This window comes from Lontra canadensis, unplaced genomic scaffold (assembly GCF_010015895.1).
Source record: "Lontra canadensis isolate GAN:19392208 unplaced genomic scaffold, GSC_riverotter_1.0 scaffold1, whole genome shotgun sequence".
Taxonomy (NCBI): Eukaryota; Metazoa; Chordata; class Mammalia; order Carnivora; family Mustelidae; genus Lontra; species Lontra canadensis.
Window position 1 is genome coordinate 66,391,165 of NW_022630995.1, and position 25,201 is coordinate 66,416,365.

The window sequence follows — 25,201 nt, forward strand, 5'->3', positions numbered from 1 at the left end:
GGTTAGGAATGGTGGCTGTGGCGGTGGTGGTCTAACCACCCTTCTTTTCTCTGCATCCAGACTCAAAGTCTCCGTCAGAAAGCCTTTCCCTACACCCAGGAGACAGAGGAGCCTGCCATGTTTTCTGGAGCCCTTCTCCAAACGGCTCTCCAGCTGTCCCAGATCTGTCTACCAGGAAGCCCGTCTTTGCTCCAGGGGATTTTTGCAGGTGGTCATCAAGTCTGGTCTTGAGCTCTCTGTCCTACTCTGGTACTCAGGCTCTTCACACGCCTCCCACACTATACAGAGCTTGCTGCCCATCTTAATGTCTGGGTGGCTCTGTTTGCGAGCCTTTCTAGCCCACATAAACGTTAGTATCCAGTGCCAGGGAAAAGCTTGTTGGCATTTTTATTGAGATCGCTTTAAATACACAAATGACCTTAGGGAGAGCTGACTTCCTGATGATGTTGCAACATTTCATTAAAAAACAAGGGATTCCTGGGGCACCTGGGTGGCTCAGTGGGTTAAGCCTCTGCCTTTGGCTCAGGTCAATGTCTCAGGGTCCTGGGATGGAGCCCCGCATCAGGCTTTCTGCTTAGCGGGGAGCCTGTCTCTCTCCGCCTGTTTATCTCTCTGCCTGCCTCTCTGCCTACTTGTGATCTCTCTGTCAAATAAATAAATAAAATCTATAAAAAAGAAAAAAGATGGGGCGCCTGGGTGGCTCAGTGGGTTAAAGCCTCTGCCTTCGGCTCAGGTCATGATCCCAGGGTCCTGGGATCGAGCCCCACATCGGGCTCTCTGCTCAGCAAGGAGCCTGCTTCTTCCTCTCTCTCTGCCTGCCTCTCCCCCTACTTGTGATCTCTGCCTGTCAAATAAATAAATAAAAAATCTTTAAAAAAAAAAAAAAGAAAGAAAAGAAAAAAAGAATAAGGGATGCCTTTCCGTTCAATCTCGTCTACTTTTGTGACTTTCAGGAAGCTTTAAAGGTGTTTATATAGGTGAGACACATTTCTTGTTTATTCCTAAGTATTTTATCTTTTTCGTTGGAGTTGTAAATGAGGTCCTCCCTTCCATTGTGTCTTCATTCTGTGATTATTGGAGTACATGAAGGCTATTGCCATGCTATGCTAATTTTATTTCCTGCTACTTTATGAATTATTTTATCATTGATTCTCTAGGGATTTCCAGAATACTACCTTGTCATCTGCAACTAGAGATAGGTTTCTTCAAATTTTCCAATTCTTATGCCTCTGATGATTTCGCTAATACTTCCAGAACAATGTTAAATGGTATTGGAGGTAGTGACCACCCTTGCCTTGCTTCTTAGTAAGAATGCTTCTGGTATTTCCCCCATATAGTGAGATGCCAGCTTTAGGATTGGGGTGTATGTTTTATAACTTTAAGGAAGTATCCAGGGGCGCCTGGGTGGTTCAGTGGGTTAAAGTCTCTGCTTTCGGCTCAGGTCATGATCCCAGGGTCCTGGGATCGAGCCCCGCATCGGGCTCTCTGCTCAGCGGGGAGCCTGCTTCCTCCTCTCTCTCTGCCTGCTTCTCTGCCTACTTGTGATCTCTGTCAAATAAATAAATAAAATCTTTAAGGAAGTATCCAGGTATTCCTATTTTCCCAAGAGTTTTTATTAAGAGTGTGTGTTGAATTTTGTCAGAGGATTTTTTTCAACAACTATATAGATAATCATGTAATTTGCTCCTTAGTTCCATTAATGTGGTGAATTATGTTAATAGATATCCTAACATCGCACCAACCTTGCTTTCCCGGTATAAACTATTTTTGGACACGAGTACTATTTTCTTAGTAGAGGGTTGGACTCCATTTGCCAATATTCTATTTAGGATTACTACATCAATCAGTATTCATGGGAGATAGGGTCTGTCATTTTCCTTTGTTATACTCTATCGTGTTTTGGTATAACTGTTATACACACTTAATAAAATACATTTTTCCCTTCATTTTCGATACACTGAATCAATTTAGATAGGATGGGGTCTCTCTGGTCTCTGAGGTTTGATAGAATTCCCCTTTGAAACTGTCTAGGCCTGGAGGGCTTTGTGGGTTAGTTCCTTAATGATTTTCTGTTTTTTCTTTAGACATTTTTCCTGGTCTGTTTAACTTTTGTCTCTATTGGGGCCAATTTTTTTAACTGTGTTTTGTTAAGAAATGTCCATGTGAACCTAAATTTTTAAATTTTTTTAAATTTAATTTCTTTTCAGTGTAACAGAATTCATTGTTTATGCACCACACCCAGTGCTCCATGCAATATATGCCCTCCATAATACCCACCACCAGGCTCCCCCAACTTCCCACCCCCCGCCCCTTCAAAACCCTCAGATTGTTTTTCAGAGTCCATAATCTCTCATGGTTCATCTCCCCCTCCAATTTCCCTCAACTCCCTTCTCTCCATCTCCCCATGTCCTCCGTGTTATTTCTTATGCTCCACAAATAAGTGAAACCATATGATAATTGACTCTCTCTGCTTGACTTATTTCACTCAGCATAATCTCTTCCAGTCTTATCCATGTTGGTACAAAAGTTGGGTATTCACCCTTTCTGATGGAAGCATAATACTCCATAGTGTATATGGACCACATTTTCCTTATCCATTCGTCCGTTGAAGGGCATCTTGGTTCTTTCCACAGTTTGGTGACCATGGCCATTGCTGCTATGAACATTGGGGTACAGATGGCCCTTCTTTTCACTACATCTGTATCTTCGGGGTAAATACCCCGTAGTGCAATTGCAGGGTCATAGGGAAGCTCTATTTTTAATTTCTTAAGGAATCTCCACACTGTTCTCCAAATTGGCTGCACCAACTTGCATTCCCACTAATAGTGTAAGAGGGTTCCCCTTTCTCCACATCCTTTCCAACACACGTTGTTTCCTGTCTTGCTAATTTTGGCCATTCTAACTGGTGTAAGGTGGTATCTCAATGTGGTTTTAATTTGAATCTCCCTGATGGCTAGTAATGATGAACATTTTTTCATGTGTCTGATAGCCATTTGCGTGTCTTCATTGGAGAAGTGTCTGTTCATGTCTTCTGCCCATTTTTTGACATGATTATCTGTTTTGTGTGTGTTGAGTTTGAGAAGTTCTTTATAGATCCTGGATATCAGCCTTTTGTCTGTACTGTCATTTGCAAATATCTTCTCCCATTCCGTGGGTTGCCTCTTTGTTTTGTTGAATGTTTCATCTGCTGTGCAGAAGCTTTTGATCTTGATGAATTCCCAAAAGTTCATTTTCGCTTTTGCTTCCTTTGCCTTTGGAGACATATCTTGAAAGTAGTTGCTGTGGCTGATATCGAAGAGGTTACTGCCTATGTTCTCCTCTAGAATTCTGATGGATTCCTTTCTCACATTGAGGTCTTTTATCCATTTCGAGTTTATCTCGAATGGTGAAGTTTCATTCTTCTACATATAGCTGTCTGATTTTCCCAGCACCATTTATTGAAGAGACTGTCTTGTTTCCACTGTATATTTTTTCCTGCTTTGTCGAAGATTATTTGCCCATAGAGTTGAGGGTCCATATCTGGGTTCTCTACTCTGTTCCACTGGTCTATGTGTCTGTTTTTATGCCAGTACCATGCTGTCTTGGTGATCACAGCTTTGTAGTAAAGCTTGAAATCAGGCAACGTGATGCCACCAGTTTTGTTTTTCTTTTTCAACATTTCCTTAGCAATTCGGGGTCTCTTCTGATTCCATAAATTTTAGGATTATTTGCTCCAGCTCTTTGAAAAATACTGGTGGAATTTTGATCGGAATGGCATTAAAAGTATAGATTGCTCTAGGCAGTATAGACGTTTTAACAATGTTTATTCTTCCGATCCAAGAGCATGCAATGGTCTTCCATCTTTTTGTGTCTTCTTCTATTTCTTTCGTAAGTGTTTTATAGTTCCTCGAGTACAGATCGAGGTTTATTCCCAGGTATCTTATGGTTCTTGGTTGCTATAGTAAATGGAATCGACTTTCTAATTTCCCTTTCTGTGTTTTCATTGTTAGTGTATAAGAAAGCAACTGATTTCTGTACATTGACTTTGTATCCTGCCACATTACTGAATTGCTATATGAGTTCTAGCAACAGCAATCAGACAACAAAGAGAAATAAAAGGTATCCCAATTGGCAATGAAGAAGTCAAACTCTCTCTCTTCACAGATGACATTGTACTTTATATGGAAAACCCAAAAGACTCCACCCCCAAACTAAATTTTTTAATTTATTTGCATACAGTTCTGCAAAATAACTTTTTAAGATTTTTTTTAACTTCTTGCATATCTATAGTTACCTTCCCTTATTGTTTCATACTTTGTATATCTGTGCTTGTTCCCTTTTGATTAAACCAACTAATGGTTTATTTTATTTTTTATAGGAACCAGGATTTTCATTCATTAATTTGATCTAGTGTTTTGCTATTCTCTACTTGATCAGTTTCCGTTCCCATCTTTAATAATTTTTTTTTAAGATTTTATTTATTTACTTGACAGGGAGAGATCACAAGTAGACAGAGAGGCAGGCAGAGAGAGAGAGAGAGAGGGAAGCAGGCTCCCTGCTGAGCAGAAAGCCCGATGCGGGACTCGATCCCAGGACCCTGAGATCATGACCTGAGCCGAAGGCAGCGTCTTAACCCACTGAGCCACCCAGGCGCCCATCCGTTCCCATCTTTATTCTAGCTTTATTATTTCCCTCCTGTATGTTCTATTCATTTGATTTGTTGTTCTTTGTCTTGTTTTTTGAATTAAAAACTTAATTGGTGTACAGTTGGCTTTGAACAACACAGGTATGAACTGCATGGGTCCACTTACACGAGGATTTTTTTGCTTCAGGACAATACTGTAGGTGTATTTTCTCTTCCTTAAGATTTTCTTTTCTTTTTTTTTTAAGAGTTTATTTATTCATTTGACAGACAGAGATCACAAGTAGGCAGAGAAGCAGGCAGAGAGAGAGGAGGAAGCAGGCTCCCCACTGAGCAGAGAGCCCAATGCAGGGCTCGATCCCAGCACCCTGGGATCATGACCTGAGCCAAAGGCAGAGGCTTTAACCCACTGAACCACCCAGGCGCCCCACTTATGATTTTCTTAATAACATTTTTTCCCATGACTTACTCTATTGTAAAAGTACAGTATATGATACATGTGACATGAGGACTATGTGTTGATTGGTCATGGGTAAGACTTCCTGTCAACAAGAGACTATTAGTAGTCAAGGTTGGGGGTGGGTCAGAAGTTAAACATGGATTTTCGACTGTGCAGGGGATCGGCACCCCTAGCCCCTGTGTTGTTTAAGAGCCAACTGTACTTTTGTTCTTTTGTTATTATTAATATAAGTGCTTAAGGTTATGAAATTTCCTCACTGCTTTAAATATAATCCACTGGGTCTGACATGCAATATTTTCAGTAGAAGTTACATAATTTCTCTTTTTATTTTTCTTCACCCAAAAGTCGTCTAAACGAAATGTTTTTGTTTTATTTCTAGGTAGATGGGGTGTGGTTTGGGTTTTTTTGTATTGTTCTGTTTTTTGTGTGTGTGGAGGGAGTGCTTTGGTTTTAACTTTTAGTTGTCTTGCACTGTGATCAGAATGTTATTTTAATATTTCTGCTTTGTGCAAACTTTTGATGTTTTCTGTGTGTCCTAATGTATGATGGGTTATTGTGAGTGTGCTGTATGTACTCAGGAAGAAAGTATTTTCCTTATCATCAGAGCATGGTTTTGATATGTGTTCGTAATACCTATTGATTGATTATGCTGTTTGGATCTTATCACATTTTGGGAAGAAGCAGGTTACAGGAGAGTTTAATGCTGCTTTGTCAGACAACTCTTGACTCTGGACAGCACTAAGGACAGGTGACCCGGATGCTTGGTTGTGGTTGCCCTGCTCTAAAACGCTCACTCCTTCCCTCCCCGCAGCTGCCATCAAAAGGTCCTTCTGACCCCTTTTCACAGATGGCCCCGGGCAAGAAACAAGGAAAATCAGCCCCTGCACGTTTTTCAGCAGTGTCTTTGCTAAGCGGGCTTGGAGCACCCTATAGGATTTCCCAAATATAGGGAGGGAGGAGGGACAGTGACCTAGGAGTTGACATATATTTGTCCTGAGCACAAACGCATGTTGGCTTTTTGCTTCATATCTAAATAAAGCAGTTAATGATATCAAGCTCAAGGGTGAGATAAACAAGTGGGCAAAATACCTTAACACAGTGGAAACACCACAAAGCATAAGTTGGTACTTAGAAATCACGTGGTAAAAATTAGCAAACTCTCGGACGCCAGTGAACATGGTGAAGTGGGCATCCCTGAGGGTCTGTCCGCCCAGCAGAAACATCAAAAAATCAAGCAAATGTTGCCAGAACCAACTTTGTCAGGACTCTGGAAAGCAGTCAACAATTGACAGCAACCAAGGAAATGCTGAGTCAAGAAAAAGGCAACTGCAGGAGAGCAACTGTGGGAGAGCTCCGTGGCCTTTGCCCTTTGCGCACCGCCACACAGGGCCCAGGGCCTGCTTTCAGAGCCCTTGTGTGCAGAGTTCTGCGTCTAGTCTGTTCAAACCTGGGGACTGCCCGAAGGACTGACAATGGGCACGATTTCTCCTAACTCAGAACTCCCTTGGAACAGACAAGCCAGGGCGTTGCGGGAAGGCACCGTGAGGTGGACGGCATGAAACCACTTGTGGTGTGGGATGACAGGCAAGGCAGATACCCGTGCTCAGAAAGCTTGCAGAGGAACAGCTAGGGAAAGCTTCTGGGGGACCAGGTGCCGGGCAGCCCTGTCGGTGGAGCGTCTGACTCTTGATTTCAGCTCAGGTTGTGATTTCTGGGTCATGGGATTGAGCCCCGCATCAGGCTCCACACTCAATGGGGAGTCTGCTGGAGATCATGTCTCCCTCTCCCTCTGCCCATCCCACTCGTGCACACACACTCTTCCTCTCTCCCCCTCCCTCCAGAGTAAATAAATAAATCTTTAAAAAAAAAAAAAAACCTCCCTGGCCCCTTGAAGCCGCCCGTGTCCAGCAGAAGGTTGAGAGAGCAGCACGCATGCCCGGGGCAGCTCGCACACAGGGAGAAGGCCCAAGAAGACCCCTGGCTTGCTCGGGGCTGGTGTCTAGGCCCAGTGCCTGCCAGAAGTGGAGGCTCTGGCAGCGCTGCTCACAGCCCAGAACTGAGTGACCCACAAAGATTGGGACAGGTTCCCTTTTCCTTTTCTGTTTCCCTCCTGGATCTGAAGTGCCCACTCAGTCAGCAATCCCTGTGGCCCTGAGCCACACAGCTGCATGCGTGTGGTCGGCAGGAAGGAGAAGTTCTGGGCGCCCAGCAGCCCTTGGGCAGTTCCCACATCTGGCTCTACCCTCTGCAGACTGTGCCTTCAGGAGCTGAGAGCAGCAGCCTCAGGGCGGGTTCGCCCACCTGCCCCTCCATCTCTGTAAGGCGAGGCTGATGCTGCCCCTCTAGCCTTCTCCGCCCACATCGGCATCCTCAGGGCTCCTGGGCCCAGGCACGCCAGCACTGGGAGCGGGCTTTCCTCAGGTTGGGTTGTACTCCTTTGGTGAAAGCACTTTTTGTTTTTGGTGTGCAACACGTGGGAGTGTGGCCAGCTTGCACCCGCTAGGCCTCCACGTCAGCCTCTGCACGGAGAACCAGTGAGCAAAGGCGCAGGTGTTGGACCCCCCTCCCCATGGACAGGTTTGAAATGATTAAGGGCCTGCAGAGAAAGAGCTGGTGGGTGGTGTGCAGCTTGGACTCCATGGCCCCCTCTGCAGACATGACACCGATGGGCCTGACCACACGCCATGTTTCCACGCAGGAAGGACATTCCCCCAGAGCGAGTGACGCACGCAGACAGAGAGCAGACCAAGAAGGTGGTGTACTCAGCGATCTATGGAGCAGGTAGGCTGCAGGCTGGTCTTGGTGTCACCTGTAGGCCAGATGGAGCTGGTTCTTATCCCACGTCTGTGTTTAAATGTGGCTGTGCCTTAGAGAGATCGCTCTTGGCCCCCGGAGCTCACTTTTGTGAGTTTCTGAGTGTCTTTTACAAAAGCCTGAGGACATCTGGGATGCACTGGAAACCAGTCAGACCACTGACAGCCATCAGCTCCCTGAGTGTCCCACCCACTGAGAGAACAGAGGCACAAAAATGAATGGAGACCACAGTTGCCCAGCTGGGAGGGATAGGACAGGGCCAAAGCCCGAGGGTATAGGCCTGCCCCTACCTGATACGGCCGTGTTGGGGGGCCATCTCTGGGCTGTGAGATGCTACCTCATCCTGACCCTGACCTCCACCCCACCACCCAGGACTTGAGGCAGAGCTGGCCTTCAGCTCCCTCCCACCGTCCCTCCCTCTCCCTCCAACCTCCTGACCATGGCTTCGTAAATTCTGTTTAAACTCTTTTCTCCCTCTACATCATGCTGAACCAGTGGGATATCACGTCCCCTCAGGACAACAAGGGAGAGGATGAAAAGGGGCTGTGGGCCAGCCAGCCCTCCTGAAGGAAGGGTCCATCTGGCTGTTGGCTGGCCTGTGCCAACCGCCTTCTTTGGATCGTCCTGTCTGGGCAACAAGGCTCTTGCAAAGTCACTAAGAGCAGAATTCATCTCCCTGCCACGGAGACCCTTTGTTCATTTAAGGAAAGCCAGCAAAAGGGGATCAGCTTCCAGTACAAGAACATCGGGACAGACATGTCGTCGATTATCTGTCAGACCCACCTTGTACTTCGGCAATGTGACCTTGATGCCGGGGCATGAGCGACTTGCATACAACGGGTCTGGAACGTGCCTCCCGCCACCCAGCCTGGCTCCCAGCCCAGGCCCTGAACGCCGCTTCCTCTGCTGGACCCCCATCCTCAGAGCTCACCCTCACGCCTTCCTCTTGGTTCTGCTGTCCCCTTCTCGGCTGTCCCTGACTGCTGTATCATTGATCCATTTCCGGGTAACACACTCATGGTCACCCAGCATCGGTGAGTATCAGGGGCCATGGTCTCACGGGCAGCTCCACCAAGGAGCACGTTAGCAGCCCTCAGGCCTTGCCGCGAGGGGCCCCCAGTGTAGGCAGAGCTACTGCCCGTGTTCTTCAGAGCCGGCCCCACAGTGCTGCATGCTTCCTTGTGGTCCCAAGTCCGTGTGACCGTCACTGTGTCGCTGCTCAGACGCAGGTCTGCCCACCCCCCAGGGGAGGGTCACTGGAGAGCGTGAAGACCAGGAGGCAGGACCACGGAGGCCACTCAAGAGTCTTTCTGCCGCACACCACTTTCCAAGCTTGGGTCCCCGGCCCCGAACAGCGCCTGTCTCACCCTCCTCCTCCATGAAGCACCCTGCTTCTCCCGGAGCACTGCTCATTCTTCCAGCCCAAGGAGCCCCATGAAGCAGGAGCTCTTCTGGCTCTGCCCATGGCCAGGCACATAGCAGGCACACCATAAATACTGCACAAACTCATGAACTGCATAGTCTTTTGACCCTACTTGTGCATACATTCTGTGTACAGTTTTTGGGAAACAGGCTAAGAAACTGAAAGACTTGAACTCAGTGGGTGAGAGCAGGGTGACTCAGACTCACTCAGTCTGGCTCCTCGGCTCGGCCTCCCTCTGCGGTGCTCCAGAACCTTCTAGATCACTGTTGGGGGTGGGGGACGGGGAGGGCAGCCTGCCACCCAGTTATATTAGATCCCGGTGCCTCAAGTCCTCGATCCAGGCTCTGCGGGCAGAATGTTGCCTCCAATTCCTGGCAGGCAGCCTGGGCTGGAGTCCTAAGTCTGTCCCTCCGGGGTTGGTGACCTTCTGCAGAGACTTCCACCTCCGTGCCCCAGTCACCTCCCAGTCGGGGAGGAGCTGGCTCCTTGCACTGGTGCCTGGCACCAGCCGGCTCTCATCTTTGGCCTCAGCCACCACACCGGCACCCAGACTGGGCACCAGGTGACGGGCATCCATGTGCGGGGAAGGGAAGGGGTGGCTGGGGGGGGGGGGCTTCACCTTGGCTGGGCACTCATGGGGACAGGAGCACAGAGGTCCCTCAGAGCAGCTTCACGCTGATGGCAGGATGCATCCAACAGCAGTTTGGCACCTTCTGGACCATGCAATCTATTTTTTGCTGGAGAGGAAAGAGCTCCACTTGGTAAATAAGCAGTGAGTCATTAGCCGTGATGTTGGTGAAGAGAGTAATTTGGCTGCTTTTAGCCCAGATGGTGACAGTGTTCCCACCCTGAGCCTCTGTTTCTGCTATTCCTGATGTCACTGGCCCGCTCAAGAGGAGACTGCCATGCCTCTGCTGCTGTCTGCACAGGGCTGGGTTGTCCTCCCCACGGGCGAACCCGTCGGGTCTCCTGGTCTGCTGGGAGCCCTCTGGAAACGCAGCCCAGATGCTTCCCACCAGCTGGCTTTCATGGTTGCAGTGATGTGTTTTCACGGGGGGTCTGGAAGCTGCTGCTCCCAACGCTGGGGGCACCAGCTGGGTCGGAATGATCGGCATGAGGACCACAGTGAAAGACAGCTGAGGAGAAGCAGGACTGTGACACAAGCAAAGAAGGCGCTCCAGAGGGACTTCACATCTGGGCAGCCTCACTGCAGCCCACGGGCAGGACAGCCTGGTCCCAACAACTCCCCCAGACTCTGCCAGGAGGGCCATCCCTTCCAGAATGGTGGTGACCACAGAGACACAGTTCCCCAGGAATCTTGCACAAAGGGGGACCCACCCGCTTACTGCCCTTCCCTCAGCCACCTGCCAGCTAACAGTGCACACTAGCCCTGTCCTGCTCACGACCCCTCTGAGCCCATCCAGATGCACAGCCTCCAATAGGCCCCTCCTGACTCCTCCAGTCTTGCTCTGAGCTCCTCCTGCTCCTGGAGTCCGCTTACCCCTTGATTCTCCTCAAGGTGTTCAGCGTTTAAGTTTGCCTCCACATCCAATCACATTCAATCAGCAGGCAGCCCCTGCTCCCAGAGGCTGACATTTGTCACCAGAGATGTGCAAGTGGGCCCAGGAGGATGGCACTGAGTGACTAGTGCACGTGCCCCAGAATCTCTGGTGCCAAGGAGGGCTGGGAGAGGCTGGCCAGGCTGCCAGTTCGGAAGGACACAGAGAGTTAGTTGGGTCTGCTCTGATCAGACCAGCCGGCCCCCCAGAGGCCACGGTGTGCCCTGCGCTCATGAGGCCCCAGAGCTGCAGACAAGAGGGAGAAACTATTAGAAATCATGTGAGGGACAAAAGAACACTTGGAGAAAAGGGAATGGGGATCGTCTTCCTGAAGCTAACAGTGCAACACAGCAGCCCCTGGTATAAGGTGTAATCAGCCATCTGTGGGGCAAGGCCCATGGCGTGTCCATCTAGGATTTCAGAACTGAGGAATGCTGCTGCCGCCCCCAGAGGACGCTTGCTTTCAGGGGGACAAGCCTGCCTGTGATTACAACTCAAAAACCCCAACATGTGAACCAAAGCACGGAGGACAGTTGTGTGAAAGGGACCAGTCTCTGTGAAGCATGGAACGCAAGCCCGCATGGCATCAATGGCCATCCTGCCTGGGGGGTCTCTGAGTGTGACAGGCCCACGGGGAGGGCGCGGGAACAGGGATCAGAGAACGGGCCGGGCCCTCCATCTTTTTCCCAGGCTCTGTCTTCTTCTTTAGCAGTTGCTGCGTTATTTGTTCCTCTAGTAAACAGGTATTTTCAAGTACAGGGCCTCAGCCAATCACTGCCCTTCAGATCTCCCAACATCTCTACCTAATACAGCAAGGGAATCCTTTCTGGGCCACACGTACTGAGGAGGAAGAGTATGACATGTGTAATGGCCAAGTAGGCCCCAGCAGACTCCTTTCCCACAGGAATCAACTATAAATTATGGAAAATATATAATAAAAAACTCTAGAAAGGTACTGAAAAGTGACTTTCAGGAGGAATGGTTCAGGCTGAGTTCCCCTTTTTATAGCTCCTCACTGAAGACAGGCCTCGGTCAGTGTGCTGGGTAGCTAACCCTCCAAGAGAAATGCATAGTCTCACTTCCCTGAGGAAACAGAAGACAGAGTTTGAAGCAACCAGAGAATCTGGAAAGTGAGGGAGAAATTCCAGAAAAAAGAGAGCCAAAGGAGCCAAAGAACACCAGATTCTGGGTATGAACTCTGCCCAAACCTTTGGCAACCCCTAGGCAGGCTTCAGAGTTAGCCCAACTAAGGCTAAAGGGACTGTTCTGAGATTTCAGCTGCTTCCCACTGCAGAGGGGCAGAGTTCAAAGTTTGACTTCAGCCACATTAACTCCCTCCTTTAAAAAAAAAAATCAGGGGCGCCTGGGTGGCTCAGTGGGTTAAGCCTCTGCCTTTGGCTCAGGTCATGGTCCCAGGGTCCTGGGATCGGGCCCCGCATCGGGCTCTCTGCTCAGCGGGGAGCCTGCTTCCCTTCCTCTCTCTCTCTGCCTGCCTCTCTGCCTACTTGTGATCTCTGTCTATCAAATAAATAAATAAAATCTTTAAAAAAAAAATTAAAAAATAAATAAAAAATCAATACTCCTTAAAAAAATAAATAAAAGAATCCAGAGTGTCCACAATATTTCACTCACAATATCTAGGATTTAATCCCAAATTACTACACATAGGAAGAAATAGGATAATTTGACCCACACTCAAAAGAAAAGGTCATGATAGAAGCAAATCCTGAGATGACCCAGATATTGAAATGAGCAGACAAGGATTTTAAAGCCATTATTCCAACTATGCCGAAGGAGATAAAGGAAAACACGCCCCTAATGAATGAAAATAAAAGGAAATCTCAGAAAATAGAAAGAACCAAACGGAAATTCTAAAACTGAGAACTACAATGTCGGAAATAAAACACTGATTCGGCTTACCAGTAAATTAGACTTGAGAAAGGACTTAGCTGAGAAGACTCAGGGTTCCACTGAGCCAGATGGGCTGGAGGGGTCTAACCACCATCTGACTCCTTTCTGAAAGCCAATGGAGGTTTCCACTAGAGTGATGTAGCAGAGGGGCAGGGATTGGAATGTCCTAGAAACAAAGACTTAGAGACAGATCATTCCAGTGGTCTGTATTCATGAAGTTATCACATGGTCTTTAATTAAGCCCTAATAGAGAAATTGGAGTTTTTTTGTTTCTGTCCGAATGGCATGGGATAATTTGGCAAGCTTGGTGAGAACAAGGACAGAGGGCTCCAAGAGCTCTCTTTGCCAGGAGAGACTCTGGGGAGCACAGCCTTTCCCATTCTCCCTAGCCAAGCAGTGGAAGCAAACATCTATCTGCCCCTTCACTCTCCCAAGATGGGACCAGTTTTTGTCCAGACTCCTAGAAGCATCGGCCAGCTCAGGCTAAAGAGAAGATTGGATCTGAGCTCAGTCAATCCCTTCAGAGGTGTCCCCTTAACAACCTCTGAGGTAAGGACTAGTGTTCTTGAGTCATAGGTGAAGAAACAGGATTGATCGCAGGTCTCGTAACTTCCTCAAGGCCACATGGAGCCACCTGTGGGTGACAGAGCTGGACTCAGACCCAGGTCTGTGTGGCCTCAGCATCTGCTCCCTGCAGGCTGGGCTGGGCCTCAGGGTGCTGTCCTCACCAGAGATTCTGCTCTAAAAAACCTCACAAGAACACCTGCATCCTCCAGGAAACAAATACTGGTCTGGACCAGAAGTGGTCTCAAAATGAAGATTTCAAGGATGCGAGCTCCAGTCCATTTTCTCACAATTTGACAATGAAACTTTCCGTTCCTCTTTTCCTCTGGGCCTTTCTCTGGTGTTGCCCAGTTCTGGAGTCAGCTCTCCCTCTGGACAGGCTGAGAGACATTAGTCACGGTTTTACCCACCTGCCTGCCAGCCGCTCGGCTAATATCGGTGAGTGAATAGACATCTAACTGTTACCGGTCTAGGCAAAGGGCACTGAGCCCTCAGCCAGAAAGCCAGAGCCAACACCATCCTGACTGATCAGAAGAGACAAGTGGGGCCAGTGGGCCCTGAACTCACAGTGTCTTCCAAGGGCCCTTCTGCAGGCTCACTTCTGCGTGTGGTGGCTGCTGCCTAGCAGCTTGGCTGCTGGTCCCACAGGTGTGAGCTGGCCCCTGATCTTGAGCATTTCTGTCCACACAGGGAAGGAGCGGCTGGCTGCTTGCCTTGGAGTTACTGTGCAAGAGGCTGCCCTGTTCTTGGAGACTTTTTTACAGAAGTACAAGAAAATCAAGGACTTTGTCCAAACAACCATTGCCCAGTGCCACCAGACAGGTGAGCCAGACACAGCTAAAGCATTTGCAGGCCCCTCTTCCCCTCCCTGCTGACCTACGGCCGCCCCTGGTCTACTGGCCCTGCTTCCATGGGGGGTGGCAGGCCGATGGGTGGGGACAGGGTGAGCAGAAAATGGGACCCTAGGCTCCAGGGTGAGAAGGGTCCAGAGCCAGGGTCTGCTTGAGGGAATCTCGCGTCAGAAAATGATCGATGGGGGTGCCTGGGTGGCTCAGTGGGTTAAAGCCTCTGCCTTCGGCTCAGGTCATGATCTCAGGGTCCTGGGATCAAGCCACGCATCGGGCTCTTTGCTCCGCAGGGAGCCTGCTTCCTCCCCTCTCTCTCTGCCTGCCTCTCTGCCTACTTGTGATCTTTGTCTGTCAAATAAATTTAAAAAAAAAAAAAAAAAAGAAAATGATCGATGAACAGCTAGAGATACAGGCCTGCACCTAGAAGTGAAGAACATATGTTCTTACGAAAAGCCCATGGTATATTTACAAAATTTCACCACAATTTTGTCACAAATTTCAAAGAACATCAACTAGCACATGCTGAATGACCATAGGGGAATGCAAAGATAGCTCAGATCCAAATGTACGGCCGGCCTTTGGCCTGCTTGGATACAGATCACACTTCTTCATGATTTAGAGTCAGAGTACGGCCGGCCTTCGGCCTGCTTAGGAACAGATCACACTCCTTCATGATTTAGAGTCAGAAGACATCCTGAGAACATTACAAACATCTCAGAAATAAATGACAGTGAGAGGATCTCCCATGAAAACTGGAGCATGGCCCCACCGAGCCTTCACTTAGAAGTGCAGGAATAGTTTAAAAGCATATTTTAAAAAGCAGATAAAGAAATTTGTGAACAGAAATGGGTTGTATTCAACCCTAGACATTTGGAAAAGAGCAGCACAGTGAAATGAAGCAGGGAGAGTTAGCATGAGCAGGAATTCATGAAGCAGGCCACAGGGAAGCAGGCAACACCAGGTAGAGAGGGGCCTTCGTGCTACTAAGGAAGGAGCGGCGGCAGCCCAGTGGGGCCAGCCTTCCTAGTGGCTGTGGTGCACTCCCTCGGGTTCCCCTGGGGTCCCTCAGGGTCTGGGCTGTCCCAGCTCTGCCAGGCCCACTGGCCACCTTCTTCTCTGGAGCCCCCGGTGGCCCTTCCCCAGGCACCTTCTGACCGTGCATCCAGGCACCAGCCCCAAGGCAGGGCCCCCATGGGCCCTGACTTCATGCAGCGCCCAGCTCCCTGCAGCCTTGGTGCAGGGCACAGAAAGCCAGCAACCTGCTCCCACCCCCAGCTGGTGTCGAACAGGCCTCAGGCTCCCTGGACCTAGGGCTCGAGCCTCCGCCTAGGACCACCTGCACCCTAACCTGCTCGGAAACGTTAGAAGAGGGGTAGAGTGTGGAGTTAGAATCGCTGTGGGCAGAGGACAGTGAAGGTGCAGCAGGCTTTCCGTGGCTCTCCATAAAGAAACCCGTGGAATCCTCACTGCAGTTCTTACGTCGGCAGTCTCCTTGCCCAATTTACAGACGGAGGAAGTGAGTCACCAAGAGGTTAAGGTAAGTGGCTTCTGAAGCTCACACAGCTACCAGGTGGCAGCGAGCTGGGACCCACCACGGGCAGCACCAGCTGGAGCCAGCACGCTCCCCTGCATGCCTCTGCCTCCCTCCCTCACCCTCAGTTCCTGAAGGGCTGTGTGTGGGTCTGTGTGCTCTTCAACACAGCTGCTACACTTCTGGGTAAACACTGTGAAGAAATCTACAAATGATCATTAAAGTCTCCAACACACAGAGGTCGAGGGCCAGACAGCATACGAGCTCCTCACTGTCTCTGGGCCACAGCTCAAGAGCCATGATAACCCACGAGTAAGCAAGTACATGCAGACAGTATCAGAAAGATGGCATCGTAGGGGTGAGAGGAGCCAGCAGATGGGATTGTAGGGGTGAGAGGAGCCAGCAGACGTCACTGTAGGGGTGAGAGGAGCCAGAAGACAGCACTGTAGGGGTGAAAGGAGCCAGAAGACGGGATTGTAGGGGCAATAGGAGCCAGTGCAGTGCCAATGCAGGGAGTGGTGGAGGGAGGCCCCTGGAGAGCACCGTGCACCCTGGCCTTGCTGGGGTGAAGTTTGAGCCACCACAGGCCTAGCCAGAAAGGCCTGGAGCAGCGCAGGGGTGCACAGGCAGGCCAGGGTAGCCTGGAGGCCAGAGAGAAGGCCGGCAGGCCCAGACCCTGGGGGGCACACCACCGGCCACAGGAAGAACCCGGGGTTTGTTTTGCATAAATCAGTTCACAAGTGTGGGAGAAAGATTGGCAGTGGAGGCCAAAGTGTGAGCTGGAGACTCGGGAGCCGTCTGAAGGCATGGGGCCTCCAGCCAACATCTGAGGAGGACTGGATGGAGAGTGCAGGCAAGAGACGCTGAAGAGGCAACACGGACGGCAGACTCGAGGGGGGCCCGGGTCCCCAGGCGTGGAGCTCTCCATGTAGGCACGCCCGCTCTGCTGGGTCTGGAGCAGATGGACCAGGCTACTGTGAGCAGGAGGCCCGGGTCCCTTCCAGGGCCTTGGGGAGAGGCCCTGCCAGGTGTTCATGTGATCTGCTCCTTTGTGCAGTTGATGAAAGCAAGATGGAGAGGCTGCCTCTTCCACCCAGGCTGGGACAGCAGCTGGTCTGGGAGTCCAGCTGAGGGGAAGCTAGGTCGGCGACCCATTTAATTCGGATTTCAGGGCGGAGATTTCTGTGATCTCTTCCTCCATCCCTGTGTGATTGAGGGCCACTGGCTGTGCTGGCCCAGGAATGGCTTCGAAGAGCATTCCTTCCATCCCCTGGCCCACTTCCTAAGCACAGTGACATGAAGTGAGGGCTGGGGGTCACCTCGCAGTGTGGCCGGGAGCGATGAGCCCAGCCCTGCGAGCACTGGGTGAAGCAGAAGCAAGATTTGGAGTGTGTGGAGGCAGGGACTTCAACTTAGGGCCACACTGAGCTCAGACTTTCCTCCCACGATAAACAACTTGAAAGCTGGACAAATGCATGGGACAGCTGTTTCAGATACTGGATCATGGGCTGTGCCCTCCTCTTTCCATTAGAGCCTCTGAGCAGCCCGAGCACATGCAGGAAGGGAGCCCAAGCAGATTATGATGTCTCACTAAGTGAAGGGGATAGGATCAGGATGGGAGACTCACAGAACCAGAGAGCAGGGAGCCCAGCGGAAAAGGCACTGCACCAATCTGGAGAGGAACACCTCTGGTTTTGAGAACCGGGACACACACACCGAATGGGGAACCCTACACGATGAAGCGGAGTGATTTCTGGAAGCAGTAGGTTGGATTGTTTCAGAGTCCATACAGCGCTAGCTGTGTGCGTTCTGACCTTCGGAGTGGACAGTCCTCGTGGGACATCTTCGACGGGCAGGAGAGAGCCAAGAAGAGACCCACCCTAGTCGTGGGTCTGAACTGGCCCTGGTTAAAGGCTCCTCCAAACCTGCCCCGATGAAGCTTAAACACAGGCCTCAGAGGCAGCAGATGACCTACTAGTGACGGACCCGCCAAACACCTTTGAAAGGAAGGCAGCAGAGCTGATGCTTGGCAGCAAAGATACACAGCACGCAGCCTCCAGCCCAGAACCACAAACCACGCGAAGAGGCAGAGATTGAGTAATTCAGGCGGAGGCAAGGGCTCTCCCTGTCCTCACTGCCCATCCTGCTTAGGAGACTTGATGTTACCACCTGGCGTGCAGCGGATGTCCCGTACGCTGTCATTTCTGTAATTGTGACATGCGTGGGAAAGTCTTCCCTTCCTCAGACATGTGAGATCCTGAGTGCGGATTCAATCTCACGAGCACCTCAGAGAGCACAGGTCCTCACGGTCAGGAAAATACTCACCCAGCACGGCGTATTTGTGTCTGTCTTCTTCAGGAGGACCTCGGGCAGCGGTCAAGCTTCTCAGGTGGTAACCTCAGTGTCCTGAGATGGAGCCCCATGTTGGGGTCCACAAAAGAGAAAGAAAAGAAGAGGACTGCAAAATTATGACACTTCAGGCCCCACAAAACTTGGGTCTATCCTCGTGGGAGCAGGGCTGCTCTCTCCTTGAGTAGAAGGTAGACGAATGCTTTCTCCCCATCCCGGCTGCTGCCTGGACCAGAAGGACCTCTGCACCCGAGCCGCACAAGTGGCCTTTCTTAGCCTTTACAAACTGCCCTCCCCTGACCTCTGTCAGCTGTGGCTGCAGCCGGAGGTCAGGAGGGAGAGCCGCCACTAGGCTGTCCTGCTTCCCACCACGAACCCACTTGCCCCCAAGACAGATGGGCAGCCAGTGAGCAGAGCTCCCCACCAAGCTCGGGGTCAGTGCTGCAGTGAGGAGGGGTCCTGCCGGGCCCCTGGACCCTGGGTGGGGGAGGCCGTGCCCACAGAGGCTAGGTGAGCACCAGGGCGCCGCACAGCCTGTTTATCTCTGCCTCGTGTCCTCTTCTCCCTCACATGACCCAGGCTACGTGGCATCCATCATGGGCAGAAGGAGACTGCTGCCACGGGTCCACGCACACGACCAGCAGCTGCGGGCGCAAGCTGAGAGGCAGGCCGTGAACTTCGCGGTGCAAGGTATGCAGAGCCCCTCGGGCCACCTGCCGTGATTTCTCAGGCACCACAGGCCTAAGCGACACCCCCAGATTATCGGAGTGCCAGTCCCTGCTCCTGTGCTCCCTGGCCATCATGGGGGAGGCCCAAGCAAAATAATGCTTGGCTTTCAGTGGGCACTCAGGACTTGGGGGCTTTTCCGGCAGGCAACACCATCCCGACCTCTGGCTTTTGGACCTTAGGCTTTTGGTGTTTCTCTGGCCAGGACAAGAGCGAGATCTGGATCTCAGTCCCTGTACTCTTGGCCTGGGGCTTTCGGTCTTGCCTGTCATGCCTGGCAGGGGTAAGACCTTGCAGCAAGGCCTCCAAGACCCAGCAGGCCTTCCTAGGACCCACGGTCCTCAGTGGCAGGCAGCTGGGAGGCCCGAGGGCACGCGGTCTGCCCTGGTCATGAAGACTCTTCTGTCATCTCTAGCCACAGCCCCCAGTAGCTCACATCTCTGCATAGAGGTGGAGAGGGAGAGCGATAATCACAGGCTCCACACACCATGGGCCACAAGCTGTCCAAGGGAGGCCCCAGGCAGCCTGGGAGTCAGGTGTCATCCTGTTGGTGACCCATGGGTCACAGATGGGGACCCGAGACCTCCAGGGCCCAGACATGAGGCCTGAGGCAGGACATCACCACCTGCCCCCAGAGGGGGTTTCTGCCACAGGAAGGCGGCCAGGGACCCCAGCAGACGGGTAGCAGACAGCTTGGACTGGGGGCAGGGTGGAGATCCTGTCCCCGTGAGTCCTGCAGAGAGGGGACATGCAGCGCTGAGTTCAGACTCAGCCCCCCGTGCATTGTGTGGACAGCAGGAGGCCCAGTGGCAGCTGGCAGGACAATTGCTAGGATCGGTCTGGGCTCAGTATAGAATCTTCCAGAAGTCCTGTGGCCCCACGTGACTGGCAAGACAGGAGCTGAGGACGGTGACAGCCCTCACCTGAGATGGCCTGTTTTCATGTAGGAGGCTATCAGGCCACAGCTGCATGTCTGTCCACTGGATATGAGTGAGACATGTGCTCAGTGATGCCAAAGCTGTGTTAGAGCCCTTCCAGAAAGTCCTGCACAGGAGACGCCTTTGTTTGAGAGGCCAGCCAGGACATCCAGCTACCGTGAATATGGCCTCCCTGCACACGCGTGTCTCTGCCGTCCATCCATGTAACAGAAATCTGTGAGCTGAACTAGGTGCCAGGAGCAAGCAGTGGCCAGTGCCACGAGAAAATTCAGCCTCTGACCCATCAGCCAACACAACCAGCCGTGATGCATCCACCTCCCCTTCCCCACACACCCCTCCCGCCTCCCCCATCCTTGTTTCTCCAGCTCCATGTCCTTTCCTGACAATCCACTCCAGGGCAGCCCCCCACCCCACCTAAGACCCCTCACCACCACCAGGCCGGCCTCAGAGGCCAGACTTCCATGTCCAGCATTCCTGCCACACTCTCAGGAAAGGGACGTCCATATTCCGGAGGCTTGGCCACACAGTGGAGGAAGGCAGTCCACGGACTAACAACCTTTACCCCTTCGGGAACCTTGGGAACCATGAAGAGCTAAAGCAATTTCAAACCACTGTGAAATCTGACTTCATGTTTCCCATGCCTGAGACACCTGCTGTGTGTCTGGCACTGGAATTGGCATGTCCCCTACACCGGCCAGCACCTTGCAGAGTGCCCAACACAGCCTCGACCCGTGATCTACCCTCCCCAAACCCAGGCGGCGCTATCATAGCCCCAAGCGATCCACTGGAGAGCCAAGCACAATGAAGTCCAGCAGCCGCATGGCTGGTCAATCTATTCACTGGTGTAGCGGGCAGGATTCTAGATTCTGCAGAAACTGTGAATATGATATCATCCCCATGCTTAGGTCAAGCCACAGGGGAAAGGGGGTTTGCATCCACAGCAGGCCTGACCTCATCAGGCAGGCCCCTGAAAGACCACGTAGGGGTGAAAGTCAGGGACTCACTGCAGCAGGAGCCCTTCAGGTAGCCGTGAAGAAGCCAACTGCTTGTTGACCGAGGGCCCACGGCAAGGACCTGAGGGCAGTCTCCAGCAGCCGAACGCGCGGCTCACAGCTGGCAGCCAGCTGCAACACAGGAACCTTGCTCATGCACGGCACAAAATGAACTCTGCTAATGACCTGGGTTCACTTGGGAGTGGGCCTTCCCTCACTGAACTTCCAGGTGAGGTCACAGTCAGGTTGCACACTGATCTCTGGGTGTGAGGCCCGGAGCAGAGGACCCAGGCTCATGGGCTGGGTTCTTGCTCAGCAGGGACTGTGGGATGGTAGATCTGGGCTGTTTTCAGCTCTAAGGCATGGGGTCCTGCATTCCACAGCTTAGAGAATGAAGACAGCCCCGCTCAGCGGAGCATGCTGGCTGAGACCCTGCTGCAGGGCCCTGGAGCTCACATCGTTCGTGAAACAGAGCCCCTTGTCCCCACAGGCTCAGCTGCAGACCTCTGTAAGATGGCCATGATCCGTGTCTTCACCGCCGTGGCCGCTTCCCCTACCCTGACGGCCAGGTCAGTGAGTGAGTGGCCACTTACCCAGCCTGACCCCTAACCCTGAGAAGGGCTTAGGTGGGAGGCCTGTGGTTCTGTGGGTCAACACCGTGGCTGGGCCACGCACATGCACCTCCCAGGAGCAAAGCAATGCCTTCCACTTTCCATGAACCCCAAAGAGAGGGGCCCCCCAAGCCTGGATTCCTCTCAGCACTCCCAGAGCAGCCCCTGCCTCCCAGCTTGGGCTGAGCGAAGTGCCCAGGGGCCAGCTCACGGCTGCTGCAGTAGCAAGGGACCACCTGCCTGCAGGCATGAGGAGGTCTCGCCAGGTTCAGCTGGTGCGGAAATGCATCTCCCCAGGTATGTGTGAGCACCCGAGGACCCAGCCCAAGGTCAGGACATAGACACTCCACACTGCCCTCCACTCCACCACACACACCACTCCGCCCCCGGGGCCTGTGTCTGCCACTACCCAGTGTGCTGGAGACCCAGCCCGGCCCACAGAGCCACAGGCTACACTGCCTCCGGTCTACAGCTCTATCCAGTTTCTGTCTCTGCCTCTGTGGCCAAGCATCCAGGAGGCTGAGTGACAAGGAGCCCCTGTCCGGCTCTGCTGGCCCAGCCTCACAGCCGCCCGAGGTCCTGGCACCAGTGCAGGTGGCAGGGGGCGTGTTCTGCTCCAGAACCCTGGGACTCCTTCCTGGCCGCTCCTCTGGAAGTCCCCTAGAGAAGTTAGTGTGTCAGAGCCAGAAGGCCTGACCCCTGCTTAGGCCTCATACACTTGTGTTTGCCATGCTAGGGGTGGGCTCCGGGGCCAGAGAGGGCCTGTTCCTGCAGACGAGCCCTTCCCAGGTGACAGGGCTGGGCGGCCGAGTCTCCAGCTTGTGACCGAGGGTGAGGGGTCACCTGCACAGCAGGACCTCTCCATCTGAGTTCCACCTTGGCTTTGATACTGTTCTACTTCTCAAGGCGTGATTTCCATCCTTATCTGAGGTCCTTCATCTTTCCTTAAAAAGGCTTCTCCTACTTCACAGATTTCGTATTGTTCATTTTGATATTTGAACCTGGGTTCTTTTGGCAATTCCAGCAATTCTGTGCAGAATTTGCAGTGGGCAAAGGCCCTAGCAGAGACTGTGGGCGGCGTCCTAGTGAAGGACCGGGGACAGGACTGTCCCCAAGCCCCACAGAGCCGCCCAACAGCTTCCTCTACAACCCCTGTCCCAGACACCGCCTCCCACCGACCAACCACCCTCAGGAGGGGGCCTCCGTGGCCGCCAGCCTGGGCCTGGGGAGGAGAGAGGGCGGGCGGGGGTCAGATCTGTTGCTCTCAGTTTCCTGGCCCTGCACAGGGGTCTGGGCTGTGTCTCTGGTTTCTGCCACCACTGGGCAGGGTCGGGGGTGTGGGGTGTGAAAGCAGAATGGGAAATCTTTCCTCTTGGTTTCTCCTGCTCCATGTCCATCTGTACCCCCAACCCCCCACACGCCAGTGAGTGCTGGGCCTCCAGTCCCCTGCCCCTCAGGCTCCCTGGTGTGCTTTCCACAGGGTCCATTTCAGAAGGGGCTGGAGAGGCCTGTGTAGCTCACCACCTTGGCCGGAACCAAAGGCTGCAGGGTAGTTCTGCTTCTGTGACATCGTAGTCCAGAGATATTTGATCCATTTGGGCATTTTGTGGGATTGATAAAGGAAGATGGTCCATGAGCACTCGGGATCTTCTTCGAGGAGTCCAGAGCTCAGCACAAATGGTTCTCACTCCGGGTTTGGCACCCCGCTGCCCCCTCTCAGGCTTCACTGTCCCTGGGAAAAGCTTCCCATAGCAGACAAGATGTGTTAGAACATGAAGCGGTTCAGTGTGGAGTCTGGGGCTTTTCCCACTCTGCTCTGTTCTTCCCGGAGCAAGAGGAGAAGTTTTGGGTCGAGGTTAGAATAAGCCACCATGAGCCACATGTGAGGACACGAGATGCATCACCAGAGGCTCATGGTTGTGCAAAGCGGAGTAAGTGCCCAGAGAGCCTTCTCCAGTTGTCCCCAGGCCCCTGGGGCCTGCAGTCTTGGGCCCAGAGCACGAAGGCCTCCGAACTTCCCACTGCCAGTTGTTGGCAGAGCCCTCAGCTCTCAGGGATCCTCTCTCGGCCTCTCAGGACATGGGGCCTCTGTGAAAAGGCCTTTCTAAGATTCAGAACACGTCAGAGCCAGAAAGAAGCTTCAGAGACGTTGAGTATAGACAAGGGGAAACCAAGGCCCCGAGCCTACTCATGTCTAAGACTGTGCAGAGCTGGACCAGCTCTGGGCCTCCCCACCTGAGCCACAGAGCTGCCCTTTCTGCTCCTGCTGTGCCCCTGCCCTTGCCACCGAGAGGCCCGGGAGAGCCACCCAGTTCTCCTGCTCTGGACCTCTGGATGGAGGCCGCCTCCTCAAGACCCTCCCCCGCTCCCTTGCCCTTGGGTACAGGGACTGTCGGTAAGATGTGGAAGACAGGGCCATCTCCTGGCCACCAGGGGTGCCCTCTGACCTCCGGTCACCTGGCCAGGCATGGCTCACCACCGTGGGGCACGACACCATCTCCCGGCCTCAGGAATGAGCAGAGAAGATGTCGGGTGTCCAGGAGAGGCAAGAGACTCAGCCACGCAGTGGGGAGTAGCCTGGATGAGCCTGGGCTCTGTGAGCTGGCCGGGCAGCAATGGGGCTGTTCCTGACGCTGGGAGGGGCCAAGCAGGAAGGCTGCGGGTGGTGACAGGCTGTTGACAGGGCCAGGGTGTCGGGCTCTGCTGCAGCCCTCATTCACAGGAGCGTCGAGAGGACAGCGGGACAGCAGGCAGCCACTGCTCGGAAACAGCGGGGTCTGACCCACGCGCTCAGCTACCCCACACGGGTGTGTCTCTGCGTCTTTGTGTCCCAGTTTCCAGCTGGAAGTCCAGGAATATAGCTGGCAGCTGTGGGAGCGGTGTGTAAGTGACTAACGACTCAGGCCTATTCTTAGGTCGCTGCCACACTGGCGGCTCAGAACTCACGGTGTCACTTCAAGAAGTGTGAACTGTGCTGCTGCTAAACCTGAAAGTTTCTGCCCCTTGAACACGAAGATCCCGTGGGAGTGGAGGTCCCACCTTCTTGCCTCCAACCCGTTCTGGCTTCTAGAGGGCGGCCTGGAGGTCGGGCAAATCCTCTCCCTGCAGGCAGAGGCAGACAGATGGACTCTGTGGGCCCCTGCGGGCAGCGCTCACTTCTGCCCTGCGGTAGGAAGTGCGGCTCCCTCTCCCAGGTGGGCTTGCAGTCCAGGGGACCACCATCCTGGGGGGCCTCTGCACACCTCTCCAGCCCAGCTTTCCTAGTGTCTCTGCCTGCCATCTCGTTCCTCCCACACCGCATCTGCAAAGTGACAAGGTTCGGACGTGGCCTCTGACCTCAAAGGCTCAGTCCTGGGCTCAGCAAGTCACACAAAGGGCAGAGTACACAGGTCCCCCCCTCCGACATTCCCTGTGGGTTCATCTGCACCACGCCTCCCCTCCCTGAGTGCACAGGGCAAGCCACCTTCCTCCGTCCCAGGCCACAGCCCCCTGCAGGCATCATCGTCCCAGAGCACCTATGCCAGCCCAGACCCCACCTTCCACAGAACGTGCGCCCCTGCTGGCCCCTGGCACTTGACCTAAAGCCCTCCCAAGGCCCCTAAGCAGGATGTGCTGAGGTCCACCGGCCTCCACTTTGTGGGGAGATGTTTTCATCCAGTCCTGCTGGGTGTCCCATGCCCCACCCAGTCACATGATCTGGAGAGCCCTGTGTCACAGGCTTCCGTAGTGGCCACGAGAGGCCACAGCTGAGGGTGTTCCCTGCCCCCGCCATGTCTTGCAGGCTGGTCGCCCAGCTTCACGACGAGCTGCTATTTGAGGTGGAAGAGCCACAGGTTCCTGAGTTTGCAGGTGAG

At 52.8% G+C, this 25,201-nt stretch overlaps 1 protein-coding gene across 1 annotated transcript in view; it reads left to right on the plus strand.

Moving 5' to 3' along the window:
* POLN (DNA polymerase nu) overlaps positions 1–25,201 on the plus strand; it is a 139,380-nt gene that overhangs the window by 112,048 nt on the left and 2,131 nt on the right. Inside the window, exons 18-22 of the mRNA XM_032856283.1 lie at positions 7,780–7,862; positions 14,043–14,174; positions 18,660–18,770; positions 21,227–21,305; positions 25,129–25,196. Of these exons, the coding sequence (XP_032712174.1) occupies positions 7,780–7,862; positions 14,043–14,174; positions 18,660–18,770; positions 21,227–21,305; positions 25,129–25,196 (473 nt within the window). The remainder of the gene's footprint in view (positions 1–7,779; positions 7,863–14,042; positions 14,175–18,659; positions 18,771–21,226; positions 21,306–25,128; positions 25,197–25,201) is intronic.